We start from the raw sequence: 15711 nt of genomic DNA on the forward strand, positions 1-15711 counted from the left end.
GCCTCTTGTGAAGCCCTTGCCATGCAATAGCACATCCTTCAGTAGAGGGGATGGAAAGGCTGTCCTACAACCACCCTTGTTACTGCTGGAGCTCGGGTGTGCACCTCTGAGGCGTGGCTTGTGCTTTTAGTGCTTTTAAGCAACATCAATGCTCAGGTTTCATGTTCTTCCTGCAGGCCACAGGGAGCCATTAGCTTTGCAAAAGGAGCTTAGCAGAGGAGCCTGAGCATGCCGATGAAGGTTTGCTCCAGGGGCTCGAGAAACTTCAGACTAGATTTTAAAAAAACCCTAACACATAATAAAAATTGTGAAGCTGCTCAGACTGAATGCTGTTTACTTGCAGAAAAACAAGACCAATTGCCTTAAATGCAAGTGATACTTCTGTATAGGCTTTGGGCTGGGCTTGTCCCAGATCTCCTGTTGATAAGGTGGCTCTCATTTGCTCCACAAAAGCTCCTTGTAGGAGCCTGCTCCTTGCAGGCTTGTGTTGGGAGTTGCTGCTGCCCCTAAAAGAAACCAACTTTCTTGGTTTCTTTTCCACTGGAGATCTGGCTAATTGTCTCCTACTGATAGACCTGTGCATAACAGCACCTCAATACCAAAGCGTGTACAGCCCCATAGGATATTATGGTGAAAATGGGTTGGTTTTCATTTACTAGAGACCCTGTAGCAGAGACAGGCAGCCATTTAGGCACGCAGTTACCCCTTATCTATCAATTTCAGAGCTCTGTCACCATAGAGAGCAATAGATTAAGATTCACTACTTCTGTGTGGCGAGCAGCTCGTTGCCTTGCACTCACATAGGTGATGATACAGTACTGGAGGAGAGTCATTCAGGTCTGCAGGCCACAACTGTGTGTGCCCAGCTTTCAGCAAAGGTCTGCATCGAGTCTATAAGCATCATTTTTCCACTCCTGAAGTACCCCAGCAACACTCCCCTCACTTTTATTGCTGACAAAGCAGGCAACACTTGGATTTAGTGTATATCAACAAGCAAAGCTTTATTGAATTGATACTCAGTATTAAAAGTGTTACAGTGTGATACACAAAGCAAGGAAAAAAGCAGTGTGTGTGTTTGTTTTTAAAATCATTGGCTGAAGGTATACTACAATAACTAGTATCTGTTTCACAGTAGTTAGTAACATTTAGGAAACTCTCTTGTTCCTTCTAGCAGGATCTCAGCAGAGCTGTAAGGCGTTTTGAGCACCCTCACTGGGCATGAACAAGGGCACCCGCTCCCTGGCCGTACCCAAATCCCTTGGGGCCAAAGTTCTTCGCATAACAACCTGTGAGAAAGATGAACATGCAGTAGCTGAGTCCTCTGGCACGTTAATTAAGAACAGCACTGTCTAGGCTAAGCCTCTCAGACACTTCTTCTTAGTCCCTACTAGAACATCCCCCTGGGAAGCAATTTAGAAATATTTTGTTAAGCTGCCTAACTGCCAGGACTGAACTCAGAAGGCAGGACTGTTCAGTCTGTGTAGCTCCCAGCCCACTCTGTGAGGGCAACTCACACACTGGTTCTGTGGCTTGGTATCTGTTAAGGCATTTGTTGTCATTAAACCAGTGTGTGGATCAAGTGTATATCCACAACCATGCAAGAAGGCATCACAGGATGCTTGCTGGCTTATTTCCTTACTCTGAGCAGGCACAGGGCACAGGCTGCTGCTGCATTTCTCAGTATGTGATGTTTTGCTTGATGCAGATGTCAACTGCATCAGCAGCTTCAGTACTATCTATTTCATTTTTTACTCTATTCCTATGACTTACAGAGCACTTCCATGTTAACAGGAGCCTGACAGTTTCTTATATCATGTGTATATTGACCATCTGTCCTGGTAAGACATTACCTTGAACCATAAACAAATGGTCTTTGCTTCTTTTCTCACCTTTACAATAGATTTCTCCCTCTTTTTCAGTTAGGGTTGTAGATTCTAGGCTTTTTCCACACTTGGCACATCGAAAGCAGTTCTTGTGCCATGGCTAGAGAAAAAATAAAAAAGAAAATGGTAGTATAAACGCACAGGATGCCCAAGCTGGTGAAAACTCACATTAAGTGGAGATACCTGCATCAGTGTTGATCATACACTGTTGCAATGAAAACCACCTGAAGTGCACCCAGTGGTAGACAAGAGCTTTTGCATTTCTGTGAGCAACACAAAGCCCGAAATTCCACCCAGCATCCTGCTCAAAGCAACATTTTGAAAGGTTTGGTCTTGCTCTGATCAATTGAAAGCACATCTTGACTCTCTGTAGCAAGTGAGTCAGACAGCTGGCAGACTGACATGCAGACTGACATGCAGTTTTACATGGTATTTTCAGAGACCATCCCCTTTTTGCTGAAACATTCAGCCTCCCTCACAAGCTGCACATCACAAGATTGTTCCCTCTTCAGGGGGGAGAGGGCTTCTGCAGTCTGCTTCAAGTCTCTAGGACGAGATGATATTGAATCTTCACCTCTGAAATCTAAGGTGATCACTCATCACCCTGCATTTCAAATGCTTTTTTTTCAGTTAAGATGATTGATTCGACTATTTCCAGTGCAGAGAAATGCAATTTTAAGGTAATTGCCCTGCAGTTGGTTCCCTAGTGGGACTGACAAAACACACTTTGCTCAATTTCAAGTCCAGTTTAAATGAGTCCTTGCTCAATTTAAAGCAGGTACAAAACAGCACATGCAGTTCCTTACCTTTCCGGCTCCTATTACTTTCTCTGCTGCGTAAACAGAATCACCACACCTCGAGCATTTCTCTGTCCCTCCAAACTTCTGAGCAAACTTGGAAGGGTTTGGATTTGTGGTGGGCCGGTGAGGAGAAGGCGTACTGAAAGAAACAGGACATTGGTTTTCTCTTTTAATAAATGATCTCTTGTTCTTCTCAGCAACATGAACAGATGAGCATCCAGCACAAGGTACAGAGTACAGTACTGCTGCAAAACTGGAGAAGTAAGTTGCCAGCGAGGCTATCCAATTACACCTGGTAGGGAAAAAACCAAAGCCACAACAACAAAGAGAGAAAGGCCATGCTTTAAAGGATAAAAAGAAGCTACTGTAAAGGCTAATTTCCTGAGGAGCCTTCCCCTTTTCACTTAACTAGAAGAGCTCAACTCTCTAACAGGACATGGATTTTTCACATAGTAAGCTACAAATAATTCTGTTAAATTCCTATCCACTGATCATGATCAGGAACCTGAATGGATCACTGAACCTGGCTGGAGAGCATACATCATATAACTGTTAAGCAATAATTTGGCAACTTGCATGAAATCCACATGCTTTGCTTTACAGTAACAAGAACTTAATCAGACTAGGAATGTTTACTATTTACTGTGACTTTTGGGTTTTGGCTATAATTAAGCACAAATGGTTCTTCATTTGCTAATTAAAAATTCATTCTTCTTGTAGCCCCAAATTCTCAGCTGTCCAAATCCATCCCTGCAAGAACCTGTTGAGCATTTCTATTTCCAGCTTATTTGGGAGAGTGATGTGAGATCCAGCAGCACCATCAGCAGCTCCATAATCCAGTCTCTTTATGGCTCATGCATAGGATGAGTGTATCTTTGCCTGCACTAGCATCTGCTTGGGCTGTTCCAACTCCCATAGTCACCAATGGGAGCTTTGAGCAATGCAGGTTCAATGCCCTGCATTCAACTAGACTGGAGTATTTTGCAGCATTTCTATTCTAAACATGAACATAAACAAAATCCAGCCTGAAAGTCTCCTCTGAAAACAGTACTGAAGGACAAGGGTCATGCACTCCCCAGCTCAGGTCACTCACCTCTCAGGCTTGATGCCTAGTCTCTCTCCCCTGTCCATATTCAGCGTGCCTGCCCCTTGGCCATATCCATAACCTTTTGGGCCATACTTCTTCCCATAGCAAGATTTGCAGTAAACTTCAGCATCATGAATTGCTACAGTTGTGCTGTCCAAGTTTTTCCGGCAGACCACTGGAGGTAAAAAAAAAGTTTAACTGCCTTAAGGGACTATTTCCATCAGCACACATTGTAAGCCAAAAATCAAGTGAGAAGTGATGTTATGGGTTTCCCTGTCCAAAATTCTTCCCAGTAGGCTCTGGGACCACCAGAGATTAGAGGGAGCAAATTGCCATTTGAATTTATGAATTATGCTTAGCACCATAAAGGGCTCTATTCCCTCCCACCTCTTCATGACCATGACATTTAAAGCCTGGAAACTTGCTGTGGTTTGATGAATGAGGCTGCTCAGAAACCCGGAGAGGGCAGTCAGCAGTTTCCCTTGACAGAAGCCATACAGCATGAAGCAAAAGCCTATCAGTACAGAAGAGCCCCTCTCATGCCCTTTTGGCCAGGGTGGGGCTGGGAAAGGAAACAAATCTTCAAGGTTTCCCCCCCTCCACATCAGTACTGCTTAAGGGCAGAGCTGGGGCTGGTTCACAGCTGTCACCAGAGAGGCTGTGCTTTTCTGGCATTCCTACATTGTCCTTCAGCACAATGCAAGCCCTCTACTCAAGGTTACAGTAGAAGGGAGAGCTATTTCCTTCTTAAACCTCCTCCTGTATGCCATCTGGCATGCTCCTTCCATCTGCAACAGCATTATGCCCAGGAAAAAGAATTTGGGGGGGGGGGAAAGAAACGTCCTTATGAATTTTTTGTTTAAAAATTTTAATGTCTTCAAAACACTGGGTGAACTTTGCTTATGGCATTCATTAGCTCCAAGGTTCTTTTTATAAGACACTAATATCCAATAAGTAAATTAACTAATGCATGTTTGTTAAGTCTACAGACTTTAACCCCAACAGAAGTATGCACTAAGGAAAAGCATGTATTCAGACACACTAGAGCCATTGTTTGACTGTAAGTTCCAGGTTTCTTTTAATAGCAACTCCCATAAAAGGCTGAAAATGAGGCAGCTGAGACATCTAATCTTTGGTTTTTGTTACCACTGTAGAGCATAGGTGTGCCGAGGCTCATAGTGCCAGCACAGCACACCAAGGTTAGGCAGCAAACTTGTTTGAGGGGCCCCACTGTAACTGCAGCCCATATAAGAGGGCTAAACCCTAGCTCTGCCCACAAGTATTAATCACCAACAAGAGGGGCAAAACAGTACCTCGTGCTTGCAATAAGGTAAAATTCTCTGATTCAGACAGAGGCTGTCTGCTTATAAAATAGGAGTCTCCGATTCACAAGGACCCTTTGTTCCCTTCATCTAAGCAGAGGTATTTTCAGCAGAGAAAGCGATTTTCAATGCCTCACTGGGCTTGTTGGTTGGACTGGAAAATAATGCTTTGGACTCCTTTCATCTGAAATAAACCACAGACCCCTGTGCCAAGAAAGTTTAGGGTTTTGGCTGTGCTAAAGCATCAACAACTCGGCTGTGCTCAGGCACACTGGTGTGCTGCTCTGCGCAGGACTCCAGAACAGCAGTTTGATAACTGTTCCTTCCGCTGCTGCCAGCCCCAGGACCACTGGGAGAAGCCCAGCTGAGCTCAGATCAGTGCAAACAGGGCTCTGCCACCAGGCTTTGTCCTCTGCATCAACAACACTTAAGCCAGGTTTCCAACCTAAAGATCCCTTAGACTCCTGACGAAAAGGCTGGCATGAGTGCAAATGGATGTGCTCTCCTCTGAGATGTGCATCCCAGCCCTTGGTATGATACAACCTCTCCAGGGGATAAGCTCTCCCCTGGGGACTGCCAGGCCCAGGAAGCAGGGTGGGAAGCAGCAATCAACCCCAACACATGATGGACAAAGTCACCTCTGGCCGCCACCATCCCCAGCACGTCACAGGTACCAGCTGAGTCTGGGACACCTCCTGCGGACCAGCCCCTTGCTGCTGTGATCCCTGCAGCTATGCCAGGAGAGATTTTGGAGGGGAGTACTTACTGCAGAGGAAGCAGCACCGGTGGAAGCTCCTCCCATCGCACTGCACCTCCTCGGCATGGTAGACGGTGCGGCCACAGGCACCGCATTTGTTGCCACCTCCCCAGTTCGGCATGGTGGTTCTGTGTGCCCAGCCAGGCAGAGGGGAGAAGGGGAGAGCTTTGTTAAACACACTGTTGTCCACCACCCTGGCCCCAGGACAGCTGGGCTTACAGGCTCCTTTAAACCAGATCTGTGAAGTTTGTGTGGCATCAGAGCACAACCCGGCAATTTCACCAACTGTTTAAAAACATGACCTTCCACTGCGTGAGAAGATTTTTGGAATCAGCTCAACTTCCCAGCTCTTCAGATGCCAGACCAGACTTAAAGGCTTAGGCGGGCTCTCTACGGCTATTTGTAAAAGCAGACAAACTGGCAAGCGGAACAGAGACCATTGCTGCTGAACAGCAACAAAAACAGAGACACGGCCTGCACCAGCCATGTTCTCTGTCCCTGCCTGGGGATTTTGAAAGTTACATAAATTGGATGTGCACAAATTACAGTTTCATGCACAAGAGCTTTACTGTACCTGGCCCAAACGCCGCCCCCTCCACCCAGATGGATGTAATTTCAGTTTCTATGCTTCATTAATGCTGGGCCTCTCGTCTGATAGAAGCAAACCAATTGTGCCAACAATGGCATTTTGTTTTACTGCAGGGCCTGTCATTTGGGATGTGGTACAAGCCAAAGTTCACTTCACCAGAAAACTACTTATTAGGGCTTTAGGAACATTCTGAACTCCTTTGAGATCACATCTGCACTTCAAAGAAGTTTAAGGGGTATTGTTTTGCAGGGACTCCACCCCTATTACATGAACTGCACCTTTGCCAGGCAGGTATATCAACCAAACCCAACTGCTCAAGTAGCCACAGCGGATTTAAAAGCAAGTGAAACCCCCTCTCATGCATTACTTGCAGCAGGCACTCAAAACACTGTGGGGACAGGCACCTCACCCATTGTGCCAACCTGTACCCTTGGGAACAGTCTCTGACATTAAGCCAGAAGCAGTGACTGTCCCATCTCAAGCTGATCTGCCCCTCCTGAACTCCCCTGCACTCCCTGTCAGCACCACCAGCAGTTCCCACCCAGCTCTCTAGGAGCTCCTCGGTTCCTCCCACTAACCGTCCGGGGCCAAACTTCCAAAGCGGAGCACTGCCCATCACCTTCAGGATTTCTGGGGCTTTCCTCCCGCCGCCACCCCCATGAGCCAACACAGCAGTGTTTGCTGAAGGCTCATCTCCCCGTCAGCGCTGAGCTGCCCTTGGCTCATGCCTGCTGTTTAACGCGGGTTTGCTCTCCCGCAGCTCCCTGCCAAGGGACCCTCTCACCAGCACAGCTCTTCTCGCAGCGTGTGGGACAGGGCTCAGCGCAGAGCGAGCTGCCTTGCACCCCAGGCAAGGAAGGGCACACTCCCAAATCACAGCTGAGAGCAGCAGTTTTGGCTAAGCCTCCATTAGGTGACCCATCCTGCTCGGTAAAACAAGCCTCCTGCCCCATCAGCATGAGCAGCAATTCGGCAGTTTTAGGGACTCAGGGTAGGATGTGTGGTTCCCAAGTAAGACATGCTGCCAGGTAGCTGCTACAAGACCTTTGTCCAAGACAAGCAGACAGCCATTCATGGCATGTGGTGAAATAAGATTAGTTTATTAACCTAAATTGGGGCACCTTAGGTACATTCCTGAGCAACAGCTTAGGAAACTTCCTCAGAGCGGCTGAGCAGTGCCATTTGCACACCCACACCAATTACTGAGATAGCCCTTTGTTTAATACTTCCATGGGATTAGCATCATTACTGCTCCATGGTTTAGCACTAATACCCTGACCTAGCTCATAAAATTAGTTTTATGACATTTCCCACTTTGCTTTTGTCATTCTTGGCACAACCGTACAGTCTAAAAATCAAGATTCCATTTCTTTTATTCAAGTGCTTGGCTGTGCTACTGCACAGCAGCTGACATCAATCAGGGCAAAGAGCGTCCTTAGTTAAAGGGAATATAGGCTGCACAACGTTTTGGAAAAAGAATGCGTGGACTGGAAAGAAAAAAGAAAAGAGATTCCTTTCCACTCTATACGCTTTCCAAAATGTAAATGGTGTCTAGCACAAGAGCTACTTCTGTCTTTTCCTCTCATCACCCCCATGCTCATGTTCTTTTGTGCATTTACATGAGCCTATACTATTTTAATCGGTTTTTTAGCAAACAATAATTTAGTTTCCATGCACTCTAAAGCTGAGGACCTGAATCAGGTTTCCCCAGCTTTGCCCCAGATTTCACATGCAATATTGGGTAACACAAGGTGCAGCTCCACCCTTTCTTCCCGAGAGAGACAAAACACTAGACGACCCGATAACCATTAGTTAACTCAAATCTTCTGATAAGGACTTTGGGAATTCATTAAATTAAAAACAAACAAACAAAAAACCAAACAACAACAAAAAAGCAACAAAAAGGAACGGAAGTCGGTACTTCAAGGTGACCATATTCTCTCCCACAGAAGGTATTCCCATTTATCCTCCCCATGATGCTCCCCTGACGGCTTGCGTGGGAAGAAGGGCAGTGTTTCCTCCATCCCCAACAGCAGGAGCTCTCTGCTGGCAGCGGTGCCCCGGGGCGAGGGGCTGGAGCCCTGCCGCAGCTGTGCCGTGGGACAGCAAGGAGCTCCTCAGCAGCGCCCCGGAGCTGCTGCTGCCCAGGGCTCCTTGCGGAGCTCCACAGGTGGCACTTGGGGAGCTCCAGCCCCGCTCAGGCCTGCCCTGCTCCCCCGAGACTCTCTGGCTCGTTCCTGCAGGCCTCTGGGGAGCTCGGGAACAGCAATTAAACATCCAGGTGATCTCACTGCCAGCACCAAGAATTCTGGCTGTCGGCTGCGGTTTGCTGGCAGCTGCTTGTAGCCAGCACGTCATCCGGACAAGCCGCGGCAGCCGCCAAGTCCTTTCCAGCCCATTTGTTAACAGCAGCTCTAACTCAAAAGACCTAAGCCAGCCGCAAGGCAGACACAGAGCAATTCCAGGGTAGCCAGTTATCCTGGACGGCTTTTCCGGCGGCCCGTCGGGGGAGCCCGGTGCGCGGCAGCTCCAGCATTGGAGAGGCCGAGCAGCAGGAGCGGGGTGAGCATCGCCCCCGGGCTGAGCATCGCCCCCCGGCTGAGCATCGCCCCCGGGCTGAGCATCGCCCCCCGGCTGAGCATCGCCCCCCGGCTGAGCATCGCCCCCCGGCTGAGCATCGCCCCCCGGGCTGAGCATCTCCCCCCGCATCCCCTCGCCGGCACCGCTCGCCCACCCCGACCCTTGCCCGGCGCAGGGTCCTGCCCGCCCCAGCCCCTGGTACTCACCTCAGCTCGGCTCGGCTCGGCTCGGCGTGTCCCGGCCGGGCGGCCCCGCGGCAGCTTAAAGCGCCGGGGCGGAGCCATGAGGGGCCCAGCCCCGCTCCTGGCGCGGCGCTGCCCGCGCTGGGCTGTCCCGGGCGAGGGACGGACCGCATCCTCCTGCCGTGGCCATCCCGGGGGGCGGCAGGACATGTCCCAGCTGCAGCCCCGGACCGCAGGACCTCAGCCTGTGGTTTTGCCCGATTTTAGGATTTTGCTTTGCGTTCTAAACTTCTTGCAGGCTCCGTGACCGTGCTTACCCGGAGCACGGGGAAGGGATGCAGGGCTCGGGAAAGGAGTTTCCCAGGAAAGAGGAGCGGGCTGAGGCAGGAGCCGTGCCCGGCTCGTGGAGCCTCGGGGGACTCATCACCGCAGCTCAGCTGAACCACTGCTCCAGTGGGGCTCGTTAGGAGGAGCCTCGAGTTTTCACAAAAGGCCAGCAATTAGGGCTGTCTGCACCATGCTGGAGAAAACTGCCCGAGGCTTCGGCTGCTCTTTATTAGTGTCCCCATCTCCCAGTTTCCCAGGGCTGTTGCACGCTGGTTCTGTCGGTTCAGGGTTGTGCACAGGGCTCCCTGTGTCTAGTGGGAGATATGGGGTTATCCCCTCTTTATTAACCCAGTACAAAATCACCTACTCGCTGGCTGTAGGAGCGCCAGGTTGGTCTGTTACAGCAGATGCAACTTACTGAGATTTTTTCCTTCCAGTTTTTAACTTTCTTTTTTTATTTCTACTTAATTTTGAATTACCAGACTGTGCATGATTTATGTGCATCTCAGAGTCTCGCTCCATAAGCAAAGTCAGTATCAGTTCCTGTGGAACAAGTTAGTGTTCCCTGTGAGCAAGACCAAGAGTCTGACCTCAAGCATCATAGCAAAAACTTTAGCTTCAGCTTTGAGGGAAGCAAGCACTAGGAGAAGCAGAAGTGTTAGTTAGCAACTGTTGTTTCTCAAACTGCAGGTTGCATGAAGGGAGAGGATCTCCCAAAGTCGGATAAGTAATAGTATGAGTCAGAGCAGGCTGACTCCGTTTATCGCAAGAAATGCCTGTGCTCTCTTGTCCAACCTGTCCTGCTCGCAGCCCTGCTGGAACTGCGTGTGATGATGCTGAGTTATTTACCATGTCTCCTCAGGCAGCCTCCAGAGAGAATAGATTTTCTCTTTTGATAACATTTCCTACAGACTATAAAAAATAAACAGCAGAGATCCCTATGGGAAGAGAGAAGCATTGCAGATCTAGCAAGGTCTGACCATATTCAAAGAAAGGAAATTCTCACTGTGACTAAGGGGCCATGCTGGTATGAAATAAAACACTCTTCAGTGGTGAGGCACTGCTGAGTGAGCTAGAAGACAGTCTGACATCCAATATTTAATTTTCTCATGTTTAGTAGTTTGTCAGAGTAACTATGAGGGTCAGACATAAATGTATCATTAGGTCCATTACTATAGGAACAATATTAAGGAATACATTACTGCAACACTGGGAAATAATACCTTGTAATGAAGAAAAACAAAAGAAAGAGCAAAAACTTTTACCATGTACTTTATTGATACAGACTATTTTTTGTCAATACACTTAATAAATATAAGTAGGCATATGTATATTTATTATATAAAAATACATAATTATTTTATTTATAAGCATACTTATTCTACCTCCTCTGCAGGTCCCTTTTATCCGTTTCTTTCCTGAGGTCATAGTTCAGAATTTATTCAAGATAAAGCCTGAATCCAACCCTGCTGCATTCCTCCTTGCTGTCCTGCACTCCTTCAACCTGTCACCTTGAGCATCCCTGCCATTGCCCAAGCAGCCCCACCGCCCACTTCACCCTCCTCAGCATCCTCCTGACCTGACCCTATCCTTCCCTGTATTCCTGCCTGACACCTGCTGTAAATTACTCTTTCTGACTTGCCCAAAATCTCAGATGATGCCTCTTCTCACTGGCCTGGGTAGGAGCTCCCACCTAACCGTGGTGCCAGGCCCCTGTAGGCAGCCTGGCTCCTGCAGTCTGCCAGCTTTTTGTCTGGCATTAGCCATTTTGAGCTCAGCAGATTATAATTAGGATGGTTTCTTTCCGAAAAACAGCATTCAAGTGTATTACCAGCTCCTGTTCCTTTGCCCTGCTGATTTGGCAGCTCTGGGGCGGGTGGGGGGTGTGTGTGTTTCCTCTCTGCTCTTCTGCTTCCTTGGCCATGGGAAAGCCCACAGGCTCTACACAAAACTAGTTCTCCCTTCACTTGTAAAATTCACCTGGAGCACGTTTATCACCTCAGAACAAAATTCTCAAGCTTTTAGCTGTGCAATTTTATGCAAGAGTTGCTTTGCATGTTTTGAAAAGCTGAGTAAATCACCAGCTTGTTTGACCTAGTTACTTCTGAAAAGACTTGTCACACATCAGTGTACTCAGTCAGGCCTTTTACATCCACTCACCTGGGATTATCTTATCCTCATTTGATCTTGTAAACATGGCCCCACGTCTGCTTATGGCAGAGTCAATCTGCTCTGCTGGTAATCCTTGCTATCATTTTCTGCAAGTTTCTTCTAGTTAGCCTAGACTTTACTTTGCAGGCAGTGTAGTCATATTCTGACACTGCTTTTTTGTCAGTCCTAGTTTCGTCCAAATACTGTTACTACTGATAGAGCTACCTTGAGTATTTTCTCTTAAGAGCATCATTTTAGCTATTTTTCCTATTAGGAAAGGTGTTTTGAAGCTAGTATTAGAGTTTATGGTTTACCAGCCTGGGAGGTCAGACACTTTGCAGTGGTTCCCGTGGTTCATTGGTTAATTTCTCACTGGCCATCCCTCAAACTTGCCCCTAGTAAAAGGGATTTTCAAGTGACCTATATGCAATACCAGCTAGTGAAAAATTAATATGTGCCCAGTATTACCCACACTTGCCCTGTGCTAGAAGGGGCTCTATGTTTAGCTAATTTCCTTATCTAAACATTCATGCATCTCAAGACTGCTATACATTTATTCTACTATAAATATAATAATGATAAATTAATGAAGTTTGCACAAATTAATTAAAATACAGCAGACAATTCTAGAGCTTACCAGAGCTGTGATTTTTGGTTTTTTAATCATCTCTTCAAGTCCAATGTACAGATAGGGAAGACATTCTCAGTATGAGAAGATTGTGCTTTCTAAGCTTATTGATTTCTTTATTATTGGTCATGTTTTTATTTTCCTTTGCTTTAGGGGCTCCAGCAGAAGTGGAGGCAGCTGTAGAGCTGCCCACTGTTATGGGTGCTGGTGGGACTTTAAGGAGACTGAGCACTGCTTTTTGACTCAGAGGCTCTCAGATTCTTCTCCAGGTCAGTGAAGTTTTTGGGACTCAATGTGTCCCTGGTGCCCTAGGGAGACGGATCCATTCGTTCCAAGGGTCTTGCATGCAACACTTCAGCCTGATGTGATGTCACTGTTGAGCAGCTAGCAGAGTAATGGAGGCACCAGTTCTCAGTGGCAAGAAGGAATGACCTTTATTGTTTTGATTTCATCATATATATAGAGTTTTCAAAAGTCACCCAGATTGGTCAGTCAGAAGCCTTCCCCCAGGCCTGATTGGCCAGGCCTGCACTGTCCAAGTTCTGGGACACTGTTCCAATAACATCCAAACTTTATCTTTATTTATAAAACACAAGAAAAATTCTCATGGGAAAAACCTGTGCTAGCCACAGTGTGAGGCTTATCTAAGTGAAACACACGGTTTGCATCTAATCCTAAATATATTTAGTGAGGTAAAGCACAGTGTAGGCTGACAGTGATGGAGTTATCAGATCACAGCACTGTGAAAACCCAGAAAAACATTAGTTACTATATTGAAGTTCTAAGGGTTTGAATGGAGGTTTCTGAAAAGGGTGGTGAAACATGAGCTCTATTTCAGATGCCAGCTCAGCAGAATATGAATACCTGGACTAACAATGATGTCACCTCCCTGGCAGGAGGCATAATTTAGGCTGAAAGTATTGATTTCTTTAACAAAGCTCAATTTATACACTGTGTGCTCACAAGGCCAGATTATCCCTTGGGTTGTGGCATGGAAAAACCTGCAGGCAAGAGCTTCAGTAATGTCAACATGTACAAGTTCTGTTGCTGACTGACAGGATATCATTAGTACAGGACAAAGTTGGAGGACCCACACAGCTTGTTCCAATAATGCTGTTATTGGTTTTGAGGAGGGCAGGGAAATGTGTTTAATATTAGATATAAGGCACAGAGGGGATAGCCAGGTGAAACAATCTGACTCTGCTGTTTTCAGAAAGCTTCCCAGCTCCATCAGGCTGCTGAGGGAGTTACCCAGGTAGCAGATGACAGTTTCTCCAAATCTATAATGTCAAAAAGGAGTGGTTGGGCTAAAAAAAGAGCACGTGTGATCTATTTTCCCCACTTGTTCCCTTTCCCAGTAATTCTTAGGACTCGAAACCCTTCTGCACCATGGCAGCACCTCTGCATGTAGCTTCTTGTCCTGATAAGAAGAGGAAGCTCAAAGGCAAGGCATGCCAGGGTGTTACATCACCTGTGAGCAGCCTTCCCCAGAGCCACAGGCAGTCTTGTGCCAGAGCTCCCTGCTAAGTGCTGTGAGAAAGAAGAGGGCGGATGGTTTCCAAGTTGCATTGTGTTGCCATTACGTGAAGTTTCCAGCATCCTTACATCAAAGGAAAAGCATTTCAGACTTCACAGAAACAGCTAGGGGGTGGTCAGCAGTAAGCCCAGCAACATGCTAATGCTTGCTGGAAACCATTGCTACGAAAGGTGTCCCTGCTCCTGGCAGCACAACATGCTAAGATGGAATGATGCTTTACCTTTCCCAGGCTAGGAACATCAGGTCTAGGGAAAGGGAGTGGAAAAATTGGCAGAAAACCTATCCCCCTGAAGGGGAATAAGCTATTGAGTGTGGTGGGGCTGATAGTTTCTACCATGTCTCCTTGCAGCTTGGTGGGTTTTGGTGGGATTTTGTTCTCATCTGAACAAAACATGAGCATCAGTCTCCTTCTTTTTACTGACTGTAGGCCAGTGACAAGCATGTGTCATTTGGAGTGTGTGAGCATGCTATGAAGTCTCTTTTTCTCCAGCAGTAGAAAAGGAAAGGGTCAGTACACCTCATCTCACATGGAGTCTCCTGGTGGGAGAAAGACAAGATTCTCCATAAATATGATTGTGCTTCATTAACAGCCCATTGAAGGGGAATAGGTGGCACTGGTCACCACCTTAGTGGTGCTTCTAAGTGTGGCAGCAGCAACAAAAGCCAGCCATAAGCCCTAGTCCCGCTCTGATTCCTTTGCCTGAAAACGATGCACCTGAAGCAGTCTTTGTCTGAAAAAAGCAAAGGTATTCTGACTGCAGGCAGATTGCCAAGGGAGACCTGTGCCTGGGAGCCATTCCCAGCCTGCAGAGCTCCTGGTTTGGTGCATAGCAGCTGCCAGTCTGAGCCCCTGTGGTGAACCAGCAGCAGCACTGCATTTGTGTAGTGCCTTTCTCCAGTGGATACCAGCTACAGGTGAGGCAGCATTAGCTCCTGCCATCAAAGTGAGCTTCCATTAAGCTCAGGATGGACCCATTTCTGTCTCTGACGTATCTCTGGTGTGCAGAATCCACGGCAGCAGCTGTGTGGCTGCCTTGGTTTAAAAGACAAATATCTGCCCAGGAAGGTGGAAACTTTCCTGGAATGGAAAGAAGACCCCTCCCTCCAAATTATTGTGACTGTGTGACACAACAGTAATACCTCTCATCGGCATTTTGAAGCTGAACTGCTCACCTCAGTGCCATCTGAGGAAAGAATGCCTCATCAGTTAAATCAGCTAATCTGATTATTAATTAATTCAGTTGTCATCACAGGTTGGACTATTTTAATTACTTCTACCGCTAAATAATTATTTGAACTGGTCAAACCAGGTAATAATCATACCATAGAAATGCTGATTATATGCAAGGGTTTGAGCAAGGAAAGGATGTCAAGACTGAGTGCTTGGAGAAGTGTCTGTGATTGTATTAACACAGAAGCCATTGCAGTGCACAGCGAGCACCCGATGTGAGCTGCCCAGCAGAACCTGCTCACCTGGGATGCTGCTTTCCCCCATCAGCAGATGGATCCATCAACCAGCACTGACACTGGCACTCCCCTGGTCCCTTGGCCCCACTGCTCTTTCCTGCTCCCATTCCTGCCCATGCTTTATCCCTCTTATTGGCCACAGCATTAATCAGGGTTCTCAACAGTTCCCAGTTATAACCCACTGTGCAAAAATCCTGCCTAGCGGCAATGCTGCATCATCGGGAACAAATCATTGTAAGGAACTCTGCTGCTCTGTGGTTTCTTTGGATAGCAATTTATGACCCCTTCCACACACAGCGAGTGAAAACAACTGTGCTTAGGAAGAGCACTGTAGCCAGCTCTTGCACATCACACAGTCTTGGCAGTGATCCCTTTTTTCTTGGCACAGATGCAGAAGCTCT

The 15711-nt window shown here is 47.2% G+C and overlaps 1 protein-coding gene across 3 annotated transcripts; it reads right to left on the bottom strand.

The window, feature by feature from the left end:
• Window positions 1-975: 975 nt before the first annotated feature.
• CSRP2 (cysteine and glycine rich protein 2) lies at window positions 976-9286 on the bottom strand. Of its 3 annotated transcripts, none has more exons than XM_085045378.1 (6): window positions 9220-9286; window positions 5859-5977; window positions 3777-3945; window positions 2690-2822; window positions 1890-1983; window positions 976-1286 (listed from the first exon to the last, which is right to left on the bottom strand). In XM_085045378.1, the coding sequence occupies exons 2-6, from the start codon at window positions 5968-5970 to the stop codon at window positions 1210-1212; spliced, it is 585 nt and encodes a 194-aa protein (XP_084901504.1). In that variant the 5' UTR covers window positions 5971-5977; window positions 9220-9286; the 3' UTR covers window positions 976-1209. The 3 variants fall into 3 exon arrangements, with proteins under 3 accessions (XP_084901504.1, XP_084901510.1, XP_084901518.1); XM_085045384.1 differs by having other exon boundaries at window positions 9225-9284; XM_085045392.1 differs by having other exon boundaries at window positions 9230-9244.
• Window positions 9287-15711: the final 6425 nt, after the last annotated feature.

Source organism: Lichenostomus cassidix, chromosome 1Aa, assembly GCF_008360975.1.
Source record: "Lichenostomus cassidix isolate B80296 chromosome 1Aa, HeHo_3.0, whole genome shotgun sequence".
NCBI lineage: Eukaryota > Metazoa > Chordata > Aves > Passeriformes > Meliphagidae > Lichenostomus > Lichenostomus cassidix.